The 18028-nt window shown below is 48.1% G+C and overlaps 2 protein-coding genes across 6 annotated transcripts in view; one reads left to right on the top strand and one right to left on the bottom strand.

Annotated features, from left to right (window-relative positions):
• ALS2CL (ALS2 C-terminal like) overlaps positions 1-9380 on the top strand; it is a 38400-nt gene extending 29020 nt beyond the window's left edge. Inside the window, exons 12-23 of the mRNA XM_057367959.1 lie at positions 19-59; positions 105-267; positions 1563-1736; positions 2195-2288; positions 3031-3188; positions 3973-4035; positions 4751-4924; positions 5725-5767; positions 5991-6052; positions 7181-7330; positions 8154-8250; positions 8475-9380. Of these exons, the coding sequence (XP_057223942.1) occupies positions 19-59; positions 105-267; positions 1563-1736; positions 2195-2288; positions 3031-3188; positions 3973-4035; positions 4751-4924; positions 5725-5767; positions 5991-6052; positions 7181-7330; positions 8154-8250; positions 8475-8546 (1291 nt within the window). The 3' untranslated portion in view covers positions 8547-9380. The remainder of the gene's footprint in view (positions 1-18; positions 60-104; positions 268-1562; positions 1737-2194; positions 2289-3030; positions 3189-3972; positions 4036-4750; positions 4925-5724; positions 5768-5990; positions 6053-7180; positions 7331-8153; positions 8251-8474) is intronic.
• Positions 9381-11051: 1671 nt separating this feature from the next.
• On the bottom strand, positions 11052-18027 carry JMJD4 (jumonji domain containing 4). 5 transcript variants are annotated; one of them, XM_057367831.1, is made up of 7 exons: positions 17924-18027; positions 16532-17080; positions 15365-15560; positions 14315-14440; positions 13334-13601; positions 12164-12310; positions 11052-11363 (listed from the first exon to the last, which is right to left on the bottom strand). In XM_057367831.1, exons 2-7 carry the CDS (start codon positions 16794-16796, stop codon positions 11052-11054), a joined length of 1314 nt encoding a protein of 437 aa, XP_057223814.1. In that variant the 5' UTR covers positions 16797-17080; positions 17924-18027. The 5 variants fall into 5 exon arrangements, with proteins under 5 accessions (XP_057223814.1, XP_057223818.1, XP_057223816.1 ...); XM_057367835.1 differs by having other exon boundaries at positions 15365-15530; XM_057367833.1 differs by lacking the exon at positions 17924-18027 and adding an exon at positions 17772-17835.
• Position 18028: the final 1 nt, after the last annotated feature.

The raw sequence follows: 18028 nt of genomic DNA, 5'->3' as shown, positions 1-18028 counted from the left end.
TCCCCTCCATTGTGGAAGTTGTTCTCTGCCACCGTTTCGGGAGCTGGCTCAGCTGCAAAGTGAACCTGAGCTCCTCCTCCAGCTCGTTTCCTCTCGCTAATGAGCTCCTGGCGGAATAATCGCCAATTTCTCTCCACAGGGAAAGCTCTCCTTTGCCAACGGCTTTGTCCTGGAGGGAACCTTCACCACCAGGGCCGGCCAGGGGCTGCAGACCCATGGCGTCCTCAACACTTGCAACGAGCAGCTGGAAGAGCAGGTCACCAAAATGTGAGCGCCTGGAACGGGGGCCGGGATCGGGTTGGGATTCTTCCAGAGGAGCTCTGATCGATCCCTCCCTGGATCAATCCCTCCCTGGATCAATCCCTACATGGTTCAGTCCCTCCATGGATCAATCCCTCCCTGGCTGGGAATTGATCCAAACATTGATTTATGGATTTATGGGCAACAAGAGAGGGAGGAAAGGAGCCCATGGGTTGAATTCCATGTGGGAAATAGGGAAAGATGTTTTAGTGCCATTCTGCCACTTCCAGCCGGATGTGGCTCAGTGTGGGGGTAGGATTGGAGCTCCCCAGACATTGGACTGGGAGGACATGGTGGGAATAACAGAGTTAAACCCTTCAGGCTACATCCCTGGGAATAATTCTGATGGATCYTGCAAGGGACGCTCTGACTGCAGGGCCTGGATTCATCGCTTTCATTCCAGTGGGAAGAGCAGCTGCCTGTCCTCACAAATTCCAGTTCCCCTCACAAACCCYRYYTCAATTCCCTCMTTTTTCCTCTCCCAGCCTCTCAGAGCATCCATGGGGCAGACAAASTTCCCTTTTCCTGAGCTATCAAGGCAGGAACAGTCCCTGGGGGTGGTTGCTCAGCTCCTTATCCAGCTTTTCTGCAGGATTTTGGATGGGATAACCGATCTGTATTTAGGAATATACATCAGTGGATGGAGCAGGAAGCCCTGGATCAATTMATCAGCAGAAATCCTAATTATTTATGCCCCATGCATCTGGAATTCTTCTCCCCAAAGGATTTCTGTGGTCAGGACAAGAGCCTTGAGGAGCTTTTGTTGAATTTCCATTGAGGTTTCATCCTGAAATGGTTTGGGATGGAAGGGRCATTTAAGGATCATCCCATTCCACCCCTGCCATGGGCACTGACACCTCCCACTGTCCCAGGCTGCTCCAAGCCCCAATGTCCAAYCTGGCCTTGGACAMTKCCAGGGATCCAGGGGCAGCCACAGCTTCTCCTCCCCACCCTCACAGCCAGGAATTCCTTCCCAATATCCAACCTAAATCTTCCTTTTTCCAGTGTGACTGCATTCCCTGTGTCCTGTCCCTCCATTCCTTGTCCCCAGTCCYTCTCCAGCTCTCCTAGAGCCCCTTTAGGCCCTGGAGTCTCCCTGGACCCTTCTCCAGGAGAACATTCCCAGSTCTYCCAGCCTGGCTCCAGAGCAGAGGGGTTCCAGCCCTGTGTTATCAAATCCTGGAATTCCCATATTGGAAGGGGAAATCTGCAATAATTTAGGAGGAACCTGGAAAATCCTAATCCCATGTTCCATTTTCCAGCCAGCTRGGCCTCAAGGAATTCCCAGTGGAGAAGAGATGGCAGGGAATCTTTGACCAGTTCCTGGAATTCCTCCATTCTGGCTGCAAAGAGGAAACGGAGGAATCTTTCATAGGATTCCACATCCAAACCAGCAAGGAGCTGAGGAAATCCCAGGAATACCTGTTCTGCCAAAGGTACTGCAGGSCCTCATTCCCACAGAGGAATCSAAGCATTYTCCAGTTGTTYCCTCTCAGGAACTCYTCAGGACGAGGAATTTCACCTCTCYATTGGAATTTGTGMTGTTGGAACTGATTCACATGAGGGAAAAATTYCTTTAATTTAATTTATCCCGATAYATYCCAATGTYCAGCYTGGCCTTGGACACTSCCAGGGATCCAGAGGCAGCCACAGCTTCTCTGGGAATTCCATCCCAGCCCMTCCTCACCCTCCCAGGCAGGAATTCCATCCCAATGTTTAAACCTCCTCTGTTTAACAGGAGATGGGGCRACATATATTTAATAACACTGAATTATTYAATATTGAATTATTATTTATTTGAYTAATGTTAATAAAATTAAGATTTCCCCTTTGGAATCTGCCACTCCAGATTTATCAACACGTGGTTTTCCCTCCTCACCTCCCATCTTTCCAGGGGCACCGAGGAAATCTCCTGGAAAATTGAAGATATTCTGGAAGAGCTCATCCARCACCAGGAGCAGGAGTCACTCCAGAATTATTTGGAGAAGGTAAAGACGAAAATGATTTATTGGAATTATTGGGTTTTGGACAAACTGTGTTTTGATGTTTTATTTACTCCAGGTTTTGTTTGGGGTTTTTTGGTGGAGTTCTTTGGGGTTTTTTGGTTGAGTTTTTTTGGGGGGGAGGGGTTCAAACTTTATTTGGGATTTTTTTGTTTGTTTTTGGTGGGGTTTTTTTTTGTTTTTAGGTGTTTTGTTTTTTTTTGTTGTTGTTGTTGTTGTTTGTTTTTGTTTTAAATTGGCATTTGATTGGGACATTCATGGGACATTTTTGCCGGTGACTTCCAGAGCTTTTCCATAAGATATTTGGAGAAAAGTGTTTTCCCTCTGGCTTTTGGGACACTTGGAGCAGAGCTTCAAGATTAGGAAGTGTTGATAAAGCTCCACTCTTGATTCCCAGCCTGGATCAGGGAATATCCAGCTCCTGGGAATGATTTCTGCCATTCCAGCCACTCTCAGAGGTTGAGTTTCCCTCACCTCTCTTTTCCTGGAGCACCCTTTGTTCTCTCTCTGGAATAGTCCAGAAAATCCCATCAAAACTGCACATTCCTGCTRGATYAGAAGAGGAGAAAGGGTTTGTGGCMRCCAAAATATCCCAAAATTCCAGTTGACACCTCCAGCTGCTTCTCCCTTGCTGCCAGGAGAAGGYTGGGTGCCCTTTTGGGATTTTCCTCGACTCCTGGCATGGATTTTTTTTCCCTCAAAAAGGGGATTTTCCTTTGTCATKCAGGCATTGAAATCTTCGCTACATCCCTTGGGAAAGCTGCTGAGGGCTTTGACTGTGGCTTTCCAGGCGACTTATTCCGGGATTGGGGCCAATAGGCACCTGCTGACCATGGCACAGGAGGAGGTCAAGTTCTACGCCAAGAAAATTTGGGAATTCTACCAGTAAGTCCCACACAGAGCCCTTCCATGGGGTGTGAGCACAGAGGGGTTGTAGAGTGACCTTTGGGATTGTGTTTGTAGRTGCCACACCTTATTCTTACTCTTTATTCTTGGAAAATTTTTGGAATTTTTGTGAATTTTTTGGGGGAATTCTTGGGAATTTTTGCGATTTTTTTATTTTTTTGGGAATTAGGAATTTTTAGGAAAGTCACTTCCCCAAGATTATAATGTCAATCAAAACACAAACCAGATCAATTCCTGGAGGAAAAACAGAATCATGGAATGGTTTAGGGTTGGAAGGGACCTTAAAGATCATCCAGTTCCAATCCCATTCCCCTGTCCCATGGTGCTCCAGCCTGACCTTGGACACTGCCAGGGATCCAGGGGCAGCCACAGCTTCTCTGGGAATTCCATGCCAGCCCCTCCCCACCCTCCCAGCCAGGAATTCCTTCCCAATATCCAACCCAAACCCGGAATTCTCAGAAAAATGAAGGCAAAGCTCGGATCATTTTTCAGACCGGGATCAATCTTTAATGCTCAGGGATGGATTAAGGAATTGTGACCACCCTACTCTTCAGAATCCCCAGAAATTCTGGAATTCTCAGCCATTCCCTGCTGTTCAGGGAGAAACCCCTCAAATTCTGGAACAACACTGCAGGAATTCCAGAGAGCTACCCCAATATCCTGCTTGATCCTGGCACAGCTGAGCTCCTCCTTTGGGAACAACAAATTATCCCTAAAAAAATAACTGGGAAGGAACTAATCTTTGCTTCTGCTGCTTTTCCAGGGGTTTGCTCCATCTGGCCCTGGAACAGAAAGGCCAAGCGCCCTCGGAGGATGGAGATCCCAGGTTTGTGCCATCTCTGGACGTTTCATTTCCAGCTGTTGGGATGGACGAGGTGCCTCTAGACATTCATGAAGTGCTGAGCTCCTGTTTGTGTGTTGGAGCCAGGCTTAGTGCCCAGGCCTGGCCCAGAATGCCAAGTTTTCTGTAGTTCTGCTTGGAACAGGGAAACAACTCCTCCTCATCCTGTTGTGGAGCAGAACACGGGGCAGGGGAGGTAGAAAACACTAGAAAACTGCTGATTTTTTTATTCCTGGAATAAAAAATTAGGAATGACTGTGGAAGAACAAGGTTTAGGATCTTGGGAGTGAGGAGCAGCATCTTTGTTCAGCTGGCCCTGCTCGGTCTGGGTTTCCTGCTGATTTTTCTGCAGCTGTTTTCACCGAGCATGGAGAGGCTGGAATAGTGAGGAGCTGGAAAAGGGGATTGATTTGGGCTTGGTGGTCGAGTGCTCCATTGGAATAGCTGGGAAAAACCAGCTGGGCATTGGTCTCTGGTGCTCCAAGRTTTTCCCATGGAAAATTTCTCATGGAGATCTTGTAGAGAGCAAGATCCTCTTGGATCTTCAGTTCATGGGCACCACAGCCTGACTGTGACCCGGAATTTGGGAGGAGGGAGAGGAAAATGAGGAGAACACCCTGGAAGTGCCTCTTTCTTGGGTGCTGGGTGGGTTTGGGAATATCCAGGTGGATTTCCTGGTCAGATCCTGCTTTTTTCCCAGTGTCCAGAAGGGCTCCAGCCTGGTCCTGCCCCTGATCCTGCCCTGCTTCTACCCTGAACTCTTCATGCTCTACATGCTCTACCACGAGAGGGAGGACGACCTCTACTGCCAGGGAATCGTGGATCTCAGCCTCTTCCCCGACATCAAGCTCCTGGAATTCCTGGATGTGCAGAAGTAAGTGGGATTTCTCCATTCCAGGATGGATTTTCCTGTGATCCCGGAGAAAATTCTGGGAACGATATGCAACCTTTCGCTGGATCCATTGCTGGAGGGAATTTTTCCCAGTTTTTCAATGCAATTGTTCCCAGCTGCCAGAGGAATTCCTACCCTGGAATGCCGATCTGGAAGGACAATTTTTAGTGGAAAGCTGCTGTTATGTCTCCTAATTCCCATTTTTGTGTGAAAAACTCCATTTTTAGCTCCCCAGATGCTTTGCTCCGACTCAGGACCAATCATCTGGAATTTACAAACACCTTGGAAAGGTCAATACCTCATTCCAGGGTATTTTCCTGTTAAAATGTGGGCAAGCAGACTGAAAAGAGGGAAAAAGCTGTGGGGGGAGATATTTCCTTCATCATTCCTGCTGCTGGATCCACCTTTGGAAGTGACAGGAGATCCCAGCAGCTTGGGAGTTTTCCTCAGGAATTTAAGGAGGGCAGCAGAGCCGGGGTCTCCATTTGATTCAGCCCAAAATTAATGAGGGGAATTGGATCTGAAAGGGCCAAAATTCCAGATCCAAAATTGGATCTGAAAGCACCAAAATTCCTTGTGGAATTTTTTACAGTGGGATTTTCAGGATTATCCCTGAGCAAAACCAACCCATGCTCAGGTCCAGGAGGAAATCCCACCTGGAGCAGAGTCAGGAGAGGAGCAAACTCAGCCTCCAAGGCTTGGKCACCACCTTGGAGGAGGAGATGGAAGAGCCAAAGGGATTTTGGGTGGAATTACACCAAATCCCTGTTTTCTCTTTGCAGGCACCTGTGGCCTCTCAAGGATCTCACCCTGACMACCAACCAGGTAAGGAGGAGCCCTCAGAGCTGGCCGGGAATGGGAAGGACGTGAAATTGGGTTTGGATGAGGATGGAGCTTCACCCAGTTGTCCCAGGACTCAGAGCTCCGTGCCTTGGGTTGATCCATTCTAATCCAGGGATGCTCCTGTGGATTTCCATGGAGCTCTTGTGGGGTGGCTGTGGGAAGTTCTGCTCCTGGTGTTCCCAAGGTATCCCTGTCTCCCTTGCAGAGGCGGTCCCTGATCAAGGACAAGTGTTTCCTGTCTGCCACCGAGTGTCTGCAGAAGCTCATGTAAGTCCTGTCCCACCTCTTCCCACTGGGATTTGGTTTTCTGGGAAGTGCCATAAATTTGTTTAAAAAGCATTCCAGGGCCAAGCTTCATTATTTAAGGAAAAGTTGTTTGAGATGTTATTTCTGTTCAAAATCCATGGAACTTTTCCCTCAAAAACTCCATGAAAGCATGTCACTGATGTTTAAATCCTGCTCAGGMTCTCCTGTTTTGCACAGATATTCCTTAGGAAGGAATTCCTGGCTGGGAGGGTGGGGAGGGGCTGGSATGGAATTCCCAAAGCAGCTGTGGCTGCCCCTGGATCCCTGGCAGTGTCCAAGGCCAGGCTGGACATTGGGGCTTGGAGCAGCCTGGGATAGTGGGAGGKKYCCCTGCCCCTGGAATGGGATGRGATGATCCTTAAAGTCCCCTCCAACCCTAGAGCATTGTGGGATGGTGATTCCAAACAAAGTCTTGGAAATTCCCTGTTGTCACCTGCCAAGCCAAATGGGATTTTGTGGTTATTCCAGAGCCTGTTGCTCTGGACTCAGGGAGCTTCATGAGTTTCATCCATCCAGTGGGGCACTCCAAGAGGTTGAGCAGGGAAAGCCAAGCTTAAAGTCCAGCCTAGGGAATGGCGCTGTGGGAGCAGCAGGAAGCTCAGGGGGAGCAGGAAAGGGGATCCGAGAGATGGGAACTCCCAGGGAAGGGGATCCAGGGGCTGGGAAGTGTCAGGGAAGTGGATCCAGGAGATGGGAATTGTCAGGGAAGGGAATCCAGGAGATGGGAATTGTCAGGGAAGAGGATCCGGGAGATGGGAGCTCCCAGCTGCCTAAATCCTGGAAAGAACCTCCCCATGGAATCCAATGTGATGATGTTCCACTGTGGAGATGGGGTCAGAAATGTCCCATTCCACCCTGGAGAAAAGGTCAGGAATGTCCCATTCCACCTTGGGGATGTCCCCTGTCACACCCTCAGTGAATCCTCTTTGGAGCAGCCTTTTAAGAGCATCTATGGACTCCAATCTCCTTAAATCCTCAAATTCCCTTTTTTATTTTTTTTTTAAATTCTACTACTTCAAGTTGGTTACAAAGTGAAATTCAGAGTATTTTTACAAAGCATCCTTGCCATGGCTCTTTCCATCCTGACAGCACCACGGTGGATCCCAGGGAAAAGCTGGAGATCCTCCAGAAGACCTATGAGGAGCTGGAGGCCACRGTGTCCCGGGTGCTGGAAAAGGAGTACAAGCTCCCCATGGATGACCTGCTGCCCCTCCTGATGTACGTGGTGTCCCGAGCCAAGTACGTGGAATTTTTTCCCTTCCTCTCAGGGTGGGATACCTCTGGAAAAGGCCAGCCATGTTTTCAGGCTGAATAATTGGAATTAAAACCTGGGATTTGTAGTTTCCAGCTCTTTCCAGAGCTGTAGTTGGGTTTTTTGGTGTGTTGGTGTGTTGGCTGAATAACTGAAATTAAAACCCAGGATTTGGGGTTTCYGGCTTTTTCCAGAGCTTTTCCCCGCTTCCCTGGGCAACATTCCAATGTTCAACAACTCTTTTTCCATGAGGAATTTTCTCCCAATATTCCAACTAAACCTCCCCTGGTGCAACCTGAGGGTATTTCCTGTCCTCTTGTCAAATATCTTGCTGGATGAGGGAGGGTTTTTTTGGGAACTATCAAGGAGGGGAAGAAGAGAGTGGGAAAATAGAGAAGGTGAATTTTTCTTAGGATGGAGCATCCAAAGAAGTGGATTTTTTCCAATGCTGGATTTTTCTTAGGATGGAGCAACTGGGAACACTTCCAAGGATCCCCCATCCTTGGAAATGTTTCCAGTTGGATGGGCTTGGAGCAACCTTGGATAGGGGAAGGTCCCTGCCCAGGGCAAGGGTTGGAACTGGATCATCTTTAAGGACCTTTCCAWCCCAAACCACTCTGGAATTTTGGGATTCYGTCTCTTCTGCAATCCCATCATYCCAGCTGCCTCCTGGAATCGGCCTCCAGAAGCTCAGGATGCGCAGGGAATCAGCAGTGGAATTCCAGACCCTGTCCTTCCTTCTCCCAGAAATTCTSAACACTCTCGTGAGTCCCCAGAGGTTTGTTGCAGCTGTGGTTTGTTTTTCCCTAGGATCCAACACCTGGGAGCTGAGATCCACCTGATCCGGGACCTGATGGATCCCACCAACCAGGGAGGAATGTTTGACTTCCTGTTAACAGCGCTGGAGGTAAGGGAATGTTTTCCAGCACTGCCAGTGGCAGCTGGAGGAGCAAMATTCCAGCTGTTCTGGACTGGGATTGAGTTTTAGGGAAGTTATTCCCCTGCTAGGCTGAAAAATATCCATCAATTTTACCAYGTTTAATCCTGCCCTGGGAGCAGCAGGGATTTTCTGGCTTGATGATCCCAAAATTCCTGAATTTCTCCCTGATTGTCACTCTGTTCCTTTCCCAGTCATGCTACGAACACATCCAGAGGATGAGGCTCCACCAGAGAGAAAATGGCCACATCTCCCACAGCTCCTGAGCCAGGATCCCCAGGAAATTCCTGAACTTTCTGGGCCAAACGCTGCTGGAAAAAGCGGGAATTGTGTCCCTGTTGTCCTRGCTGCCTTTCCAAGGGAAGGATTCCTTACCAGCTGAGCTTTCCCTGATCCCACAGTACCCACAAGGATGCTGAGGGCTGGAAGCTTCAATATTCAACCTTTGGGAGTCTCTTCCAATGCAGAAAAGGTTTCTTTTTTGTAGTTTTATGCCCTTTTCCCRCAAGTAATTCCCCAGAAACCGTTTCCTGCTCTGGATGGTTTTTTGCACTGGAGAACTGCTGGAGAAAGAAGAATGGATTGGATTTTGGATGGGATCTTTTCTGCTGGGCACAGCCAGGAGAGCTCATCCCAACATTCCTAAACATTCCTGCAGTGAGAGTGGCTTTTCCTGCCACTCCTCTTCCGACTTTTCCCAACTCAGGACCTCTCCCTTGCGTTTGGAAGCTGCTATTCCCTAATTTCCCTATTTTATTATACTTTAAATATTCCTGGTTTCCCTCAACTGGCTCCTGTGAGACCTCAGGGACGGCACTCCTGCACCTTGGATAATCCTGTGCTGCTTTGGAATTCTGGGGGCTTGGGAAAAAGGACACATTTGTCCTGGATTTGGGGAAACGCCCGAAAAAAGACACTGGAAAACCTGGAATATTAAATCCAAACCCAGCTGGTTTGGTGCACTGACAAACCCCTGAGGTGCTTTGTGCTCTGAGCCGAGCCAGGCTGGAATTTAAGCTGCCTTTGGAATCTTTGGAATATTCCAAAAGGGATATTTGGGATGCTGTTCCCAGCAGCCAAAAATAGCCCGGCTCAGCTGCATTTTTAGAGCAAAAGCTCTTTTTGACACAGTTTTTATCTTGCTTTTTTAAACTTTTCCCTCGGATTTTTTTTCCTTGTCCAGGTGACCCGAGGAAAACAAAACTCCCAGACTCTTTCCTTCTGTTTTTCCCAAATTTTATGCTTTAATAAATAACACAGGGATGACAAGAATTAATATATTAATGAGAGTATCCTACTGGATGTTTGAAGGGAATTTTATATTTCAATAAAGCTGTTGGAATTTTGAAGAGATTCCAGGCTCCACATGCTCCTTAATCCCCTATTTTTTGTCTTCAGGTATTTGGGAATTTTCTACGTTTAGGAAAGGTGMCTCCTTGATAATCCTGGGAATGAARAATTGGAAGTACAAAGCTTTCAARAAACGGGATTTTTGTGCTTCTATTCCCTGCTGGATCAGTGGCTTAAGCCAGGCTTAAYGCCAGGAATTTAACATCAAATCCATGCTTTTCTTCCCAAAAAAATTCATAGTCTGCTTCCAATCCTTGTTCCTCACCTCTAGGAAATGTCCCTTGGTTCAGATAAGGAAGGGAATTCCAGAAGCCTGGCTTGGAGAATGGAAACAGCCCTAAGGAACAGCTGGGAATTGAACTCCAGAGATGCCTAAACCTGGAATTTTTCCCCTGGCAGCAGCTGAGAGGCTGGGATGTGTTCATTAAAAAACCTCTGGATTTTGTATCCATTCTTCCATGCTCTGGGGAAGGATTTTCCATTTCAGGGACCACTTGCTACTCAAAAATGCAGATTTTCTACTAGAAAAGGACATGCAAAGTGCAGGAGGGTAGGAATTCCAAGGAATTCTCTGGAAAAGAAGGCGGATTTTCAGTTTGACTTCCTAAAACTTCCCGAGCACGAAGTTTTCCTCCCCTTTTTTGTTGTTGTTGGAGGAAGTTCTCGAGTGAGAATTCAAGTGAGGCCTCAAGTGCCAGCTCAAGGTAACAGTGTGCAGCCATTTGTGCTTCCAGGCTTTTTCTCCAAGGAAAAGCAGCTTTTTTGGGGATGTTCCACCGGGATGATTTGTGGCATTCCCCTCTGGAATTTTGCTGTGGAACCATGCAGGAGGTGCTGGTTGCTGTGGGCACAGCGTGGCTTTCAGGTTTCCCTGCTGGATCAAACCTTTCCTGGTGGGAATGCTGGGCCTTAGGAAATTCGGGAGCACATCCCAATTCCCATTTTTTATTTGGAATAACGAAGGCGGGGTTTGCTCCAGGTTTAATCAGTTCCTGCTGTGGGTAAATTCAATCCTGRGCCTCTGCACTTTGGAGATCCCACTTTGGAAGACGCCATTCCCAAATTCAGGCTCCAGCTCAGGCTTCCATGGAAGCATCACCAGCTGAGCTTCCCCAAAAAAAGGGATGGAAAAGCTGAGCTGTGCCTGGGAGCAGGAGTGATTTGGAAATCATGGAGCTGGGAGCAAAGCTGAGGGAATTTRCTGCATTCCAACRCCAGGCTTGACCCACAGGGAATTTTTCCCCCTTCCCTGAGTGCATGCTCATCATCCTAAGGAAGATTTGGGATTTTCTTTGATCTGAGGTTGTTTTTCCCTTAAAAAGCTTTGGGAAAGCTCTTGCACTTCTTCCCAACAGCTGATAAATGAGGAGGAATCCCTTTTCTCTCCAAACCCTCGGGAAAAGAGCCGGAAAAGCGGGAATTCAGAGCAGGGCCGTGTCAATGGCCGCTTCCAGGTGGTGGAGCAGAGCCTCCGGAGCGGGAGAGAGCGAGCTCAGGTCCAGCTTGCGGAAATCCTCGTTAGCGCTTAACGAGCTCAGCACCTTGGCCGTCCTCTTGAGGTCAAACACGGCGTGCAGCATTCCCAAGGTGGAGATGGCGGCTTTGGAATTGTCCCGGGCTGAGGCTTCCTCGTCCAGGCCCTTTTCCAGGACGGAGATCCGGTTCTCTGCRATGACCTTGAGGAAGTTGTAGAATTCCTTGTAGTCGATGCCCGTGCAGGATTTCATGATCAGCTAAAGCGGGATAAAGTGAATTAAAATGGGAATAACTCTGGAAGAATGGCCGAAATTTATTTGATCTCTCTGGAATAACCAATAATTTATGTTTAATTGTTTTTTTAAAAAAAACTTAGTGGGAATTGTCTCTACATTCAAAGGCACCAGGCTGTTTTTTTCCAAGTCCTTCATGGCTGTGAGAGTAGAAACCCACGGTTTTTGAAGGAAATCAACCCAAGGAGAGGGAAYAGCTTCCAGAAATAAATTTGGCATTTGTTTCATCCATAAATTTTTGGGAGGAAATGGATTCTTGCCCAGCTCCAGGGATGGGGCAGCCCAACTTCTCTGGGAATTTTATCTCAGCCCCTCCCCACCCTCACAGTCAGGAATTCCTTCCCAATATCCCATTTAATCTCCACTTTTCTAGTGGGAAACCATTCCCTGTATCCTGTCCCTCCATCCCTTGTCCCCAGTCCCTCTCCAGCTCTCCTGGAGCCCCTTTAGGCCCTGCAAGGGGCTCTGAGCTCTCCCTGCATCCTTCCCTTCTCCAGGTGCACATTCCCAGCTCTCCATATAAAAGCTCTCTTGATCCTGAATAGTTTTCCAGATTTTCAGACAACATTCCAACCTGGACACAACCAATACACACAAGCAATTCCCAWGTTTTTTCAAAGAATATTTGACARCAAAATAAAGCYGTCCCCAGCTCCCACTTCCTTATGGAACATGGAAATTCCAGCCATGAGGTGAAAGCCTTCAGCTCCACTGATCCACATCTGGAATTTCAGATCCCTTAACATTCAGGGATCCCRCTGTACCTGGCATTGGAGGTGCCAGTCATCCATGGGATCTTTCCATTGGTTGATTTCCCTCTGGACAGCTGCCAGCTCATCCTGCAGGAAGCACCACATRACAGCCACGTTGCAGCCGTTGACCCAGTTGTGGTTGATGGAAATGGTGTCTTCCTGAGGGAAAAAATTCAGCATAACACRGGGATAATGGATCATTGAGTTATCAGGAAGAATAATGAGATAATAAAGAATGTGCCGYTCTGAAAATCCTGTTCTCGAGAAGGGAAAGGCTTCTTCAGCATCAAAATCAGCTGGAAAAGTCCTTTCCATGTCCCTGAACAGCCCAAACTGTCCCTAATTCCACAAATCAAAAAGGTGGGAGAATGTGGAAGGGAGAGAGGGAAGTGGTTGGGAATTCTGGGATGGAATCCCAGAGAACAATTTGTTAATTGGCCATAACTAAATTAAAATTTCCAGTTAGGAATCAAGATTAACAATCCTACCGTGGGTCTGGCTCATCTAGAATCCCATTCCTGAGGGACTGAAAGCATTTCCCAACTAACAATCAGGAAAATGGGATGCAGGCAGCTTTTGCTTCATGAAATTTCAGTGAGCCAAGGAACTTGGGAGTTTTGATGCTTTTGGCATCCCAGAATAATCTGGGATGGAAGGGATCTTAAGGATCATYCCCTACCCACACCCTGCCATGGGCAGGAACACCTTCCCCTATCCCAGSGTGCTCCAAGCTTTTTCTAAMCCCCGAGCTGGAATTCCTCCCTCCTAGGAAGGATTTCCATACTGTTCTCTTCCTTTATCCCMCAGTCTTYCTCCTCACCCYAGTTCYATGCTACACCACRGAATTCCTGGAATGGTTTGGGTTAAGGATCATGCCATTCCCAGTCCTGCCATGGCAGGGATACTTCCCACTCTCCCAGTGACTCCAAGYCCCATCCAGCCCAACTCTGRACAGTTCCARGGATYCAGGWGCAGCCACAGCTTCTCTGGGAATTCCATCCCAGTGCCTCCATTCCTTCCCACTATCACCCAGGAGAACAGACCAGATTTCCCTGGGAATCTCCCCCAACGCTTTCCATCCCAACAAAACCCTGGGCTTCCCCCTTCCATCAGCCAAGAAGGATCTGAGCTGACCCGAGGTCTCTCCCGGAGCCATTCCCAGCGGGATCCCCATTCCCTCACCAGGTTGTAAACCTGATGGTGCCACCCGCTGGGAATGAAGACGATCTCTCCCGCTTCCTGCACGATCTCCACGGGGGGCTGGCTCTGGCCGTAGCGCGGGTACACCTTCCTGTCCCGRAGGCTGGGAGCCGTCACGTCGAAGGGAAGGTTGCCATGGCAATCCTTCAGGAACTCCTCCTGGCCCGCAGGATACAGCAGCCATCTCTTCCTCCCACAGATGTTGGCTGACCAGCTGTAGGAGCGGAAGACGTCGGCGTGGAATGGCGTCCTGGGGACAAATCAGGGACGCGCGGAAAGTCAATCCCGAAAAATCTGAGRGGGAATTCAAGTCATCGAGAATCTCAGATACTGATCCCCAAATTCCTCATGGAATTGTGGCTGGTCTGTGGAGTTTGATCTGTTAAAAGGCCACTGTATGAATACTGATCCCAAACCTTCTTCCTCATGGAATTTTGGTTGGTTTATGGAATTTTATTCATTAAAAGGCCATTATATCCATACTGATCCCAAACCTCCTCTTCCTCATGGAATTTTAATTGGTTTATGGCATTTTATCCATTAAAAGGCCACAATATCCATATTGATCCCACCCATCCTCTTCCTCACTGGAAATTTGGTTGCTTTATGGAATGTTTTATCTCCTCTGTGCTTCTCCACCCCCTTGTTTTTAATTTATCCCACAAATCCCTCATGGGCAGGAGATTCTGGGATGGGACCTGCTGACAATACTCCAAATTTCACTTTGTAACCAACATCTGCCTGGAATTTTCACCTGGAAAACACCTAACTTGAGTTATCAGCTCCATTCCCAGGCTCCTGCTGCCCCTGCAAATTCCAAGTGGCTGATGATCCCACAGAAATTTCTCCTCTAAAACATTCCACAAGCCACCTGATAATTTTGTGAGTTTTCCCAGATTTCYAGCCTCAAATTCCGTTATTTTCAGCAGGTTTTTCTTTTCCACCCTTGGGATAATGCCTTACCAGGAGCCCTTGGGTCCCATGTAGACGAACCTATAATCATCCACRGCCACTGCATCCCAATATTCGTTGAGCCAATCCGAGGAAAAATACACGGGAGTGGTGTAAACATCGTGCTCTGGGAAAGCCCTGGAAAAGAAAAAATGTCAGAAAAAGAGCTYGGGAAAATGCAGATGGAAGGAGGAAGCAGCCATAGGCTTTAGCAGAGAATTCCAAAGGTTTAGGATGGAAGGGAGCTTTAGGATCAGTTTATTCCAGCCCTGCCATTAAAATGGGAGTAATTTTTGAAAAATGACAGGACAAATTGCCCACATTTATTTGATCTCTGGAATAACCAATAATTTATGTTAAATCTTTTTAAAAAAAAAACCTTCCCCAACCCAGGGTGCTCCAGGCTGGCCTTGGACTCTGCCAAGGATCCAGGGGCAGCCACAGCTTCTCTGGGAATTCCATCCCAGCCCCTCCTCACCCTCCCAGCCAGGAATTCCTTCCTGAGGTGTTTGTCCAGCTGGAGAAGCGAAGCCAGAGCAGGGGGAAGAGAAATTTAAGGAGTGGGAATGTTCCCAGGAAAGGAAATGGATATTAAAGGATCCCAAATCCAGCATGGTCCCTTGAATAATCCTGATTCAGATATCTCCCAGATGGACTGCAGGAGGTGTTCCAGTCACACTTTCCATAGGGATAACACAATGGAACACCATGGAACGGTTTGGGATGGAAAGGACTTTAAGGATCATTCCATTCCAACCCTGCCATGGGCAGGGACACCTTCCCTATCCCAAGTCTTGGGCACTTCCAGGGATCCAGGGGCAGCAACAGCTTCTCTGGGAATTCCATCCCAGCCTCTCAGCACCTTCCCAGAGAGGAATTCCTTCCCAATATCCCACCTATCCCTGYGTCTGTCCCTCCATCCCCTGRAAAATCCCTCTCCGTGTTTCCTGCAGCTCCTTCAGGCCGCACTTGGATCACCCCAGAGCTTCCCTTTTCCAGGCTGAGCATTCCTGACCCCTCATCTTTTGGAATGAGCATCTGCAGGGTTTGCAGGGCTCAGACCTGCTCAGGTGCCAGTCCTTGAGGTAGAGGCAGCCCCGGGAGGAGCGGTAGCCGTTCCTGATGTATTCCTTCCAGTACTTCACRTACTCCTTGAAGGGCAGCTGCTCCTTGGGGTTGGAGTTGTACTCCTTGACATCGCAGTTGGCCACAGGGACCACGGCTTCACCTGGAATGAACAAATCCCTCAGGAATTCTCCTTGGGAATGAGGAGAAGAACTCATGAAATGATCTCCCTCGAGCTCATCCTACACAGCAGCCTCAGAATTCCAATATTCCAAATATGGCCTTCAAGTACTCCAAAACAACCCCATAAAGCAACAATCCCGATCCCAGGACCGTCATTCTCAGGAAACACRATCCAAACCCGGTGTTATTTGTTTGATGTGGCCTGAATATTCCTGCTATTTATTGAATGTGACCTGGATTTTCCTGTTTTTCCTTTAACGTGACCTGAATTTTCCAAGTTTTTCTTTCATGTGACCTCAATTTTCCTCTTAAATTTCATTTGAAATGGGGTTATGCATTAGTGTTTAATATATAAATCCATAAATATGATTTAATAAATTATTAACTAGTAATCACCAATTATCATTTATAGCATTTAGATTTATTTAAATTTATACTATTATTTTAATTAATTACAGGTATTCCAGTATCAGTTTCATTGCATCTTCACTATTTTGGTATTAACTTATTCTTTTTATATTTTCATTCTAACCTAACAATAAACATAATTTATGATTTAAAATTATAATTTTAGTAGTATTATTGTTATTTTTATTATTATTATCTTTTTAAACAGATGAAGACTTTTGCGATTTTTGCTGGAAGAGATTTCTGCTGGAACCACAAAACCTTTCCTTGTTTCCCCATGGAAATATTCAGGCTGCTCCCATGRTTAATGTTCAGCAGGGAAATAAATGGGAATAGTTAAATTATCCAGTATTTTTTAATTTATTTCCTTGATAACGATGGGAAAAATTTTGCTCCACGGGAGTAAAGATGAGCTTGGAATCTACAAAATAAATGAAGAAAATTCCAGGATGAATTTAGGAAAAGGCTTGGAATTCAGCTTGTTTTAGTGCCTCTCTCACCTAAAATTAAATTTTTTAAAGCTGCATCCTTGGGGATTTGAWTCAGGCAGGAAAAAACAATTCCAGGACTCACCAAACTTCTGCAGGAGATGCTCGAAGTTGGGCTTCCCATCCCGCGTCACCCAATTCCTCCTGCTGCCCCAATCCTCGGTGAACTTGGCCGAGAAGATGCAGGGATGGTTGGGAATGAGATAATCCCGGAAAAAATCYGAGTAAGTGAAGGAATCGACTTTTTCTATAAAATCCACGTGTCCCCCGGGAAGCCCCGGAGCAGCCGGAGAGGAGGTTCCAGAGTCCCGGAAAAAGGCGGTGGAACAGGCRAAGGTTGCCCTGTCCATGCAGGCTGGAAAAGATTCCTGGCCRAGCCAAGAAAGTTTGGAGCAGYGGCTATCCCGTTATCCCAGGGTRGAAAAGAAAAACCTGCTGAAAAAACCGGGATTTGAGGCCGGAAATCTGGGAAAACTCACAGGAAAACGGAGGTGAAATAAGGAGCGGTGCGGGAGCATCCCAGCTTGGYGGGATAAGGAGGATTTTCCATGATTTAGAGAGCTGGGATAGCCGGCAAATCACCCTCTGGACGCTGCTTTTGCCGTGTCACCTCCTTGCCAGGGCTGCTTCGTTCCTAAAAGAGGAGGAACAGAGAATTTCCGTGGGATATTCCCAATAAATTTATGAATTAGGGCTGGAGAGGAAGAAATGCCCTAAATATTTGGGAAAGCGCCGGAGCGAGGCGACTGCTCTGGGATCATCCCTTTGTTCCAGGGTCTGGCACCTCCCACCTTCYGCAGSGCTKKTTSMAKGGAKSKGGRGCGATTGCAGGATAAAAATAGGGCAAATAAATGGGGAAAAAAAAAAAAAAAAGTAAAGGAAGGACTGAGCACAGAGGGAAAGGGAATAAACCAAACAGGCTGCGGGGATGGGCTTTGGGAGACGCCGAGGGAAAAGGGGATTAAAGGATCTCCATGAGGGAATTCCCCCCTCGCGGAGCTGCCAGGGAATATCCGGACTCGGCTGTAGGATTAAGGAACATCCCTAAGGGAATTCCCCGCTCCCAGAGCTCCATGGGAACATCCGGATTAAGGGACCTCCATAAGGGAATTCCCCCCTCCCAGAGCCCCACGGGAACACCGGGATTACGGGACATCCCTAAGGGAATTCCCCCCTCCCAAAACCCCACGGGAACACCGGGATTACGGGACCTCCATAAGGGAATTCCCCCCTCCCAGAGCCCCACGGGAACACCAGGATTACGGGACCTCCATAAAGGAATTCCCCCTTCCCAGAGCCCCACGGGAACACCGGGATTACGGGACCTCCATAAGGGATTCCCCCTCCCTGGTGCTGGGGGGGGGAGGACCCGGACAGCACAGGGCGTCGCACACCCCATCCCCGCATCGCGCTGCCGTTCCACCCGCGCCCCCGCCGCCCACAGGAACCGGGAGCACCCTGAGGGACCCACACTCACCCCCGCCCCCCGCGGGGAAGCCCCTCGGCACCAATGTCGGCGGCGGCGGCGACGGTGAGGGGCTATGGCGGGCGCCGTCGGAACCTCTGCGTCGAGCGGGTGGGG

Source organism: Malurus melanocephalus, unplaced genomic scaffold (genome assembly GCF_030028575.1).
Source record: "Malurus melanocephalus ecotype Western Australia unplaced genomic scaffold, MMel_1.1 scaffold_86, whole genome shotgun sequence".
Lineage (NCBI taxonomy): Eukaryota > Metazoa > Chordata > Aves > Passeriformes > Maluridae > Malurus > Malurus melanocephalus.
The sequence above is the reverse complement of the archived record's forward strand: the minus strand, read 5'-3'. Positions and strand labels throughout refer to the sequence as shown.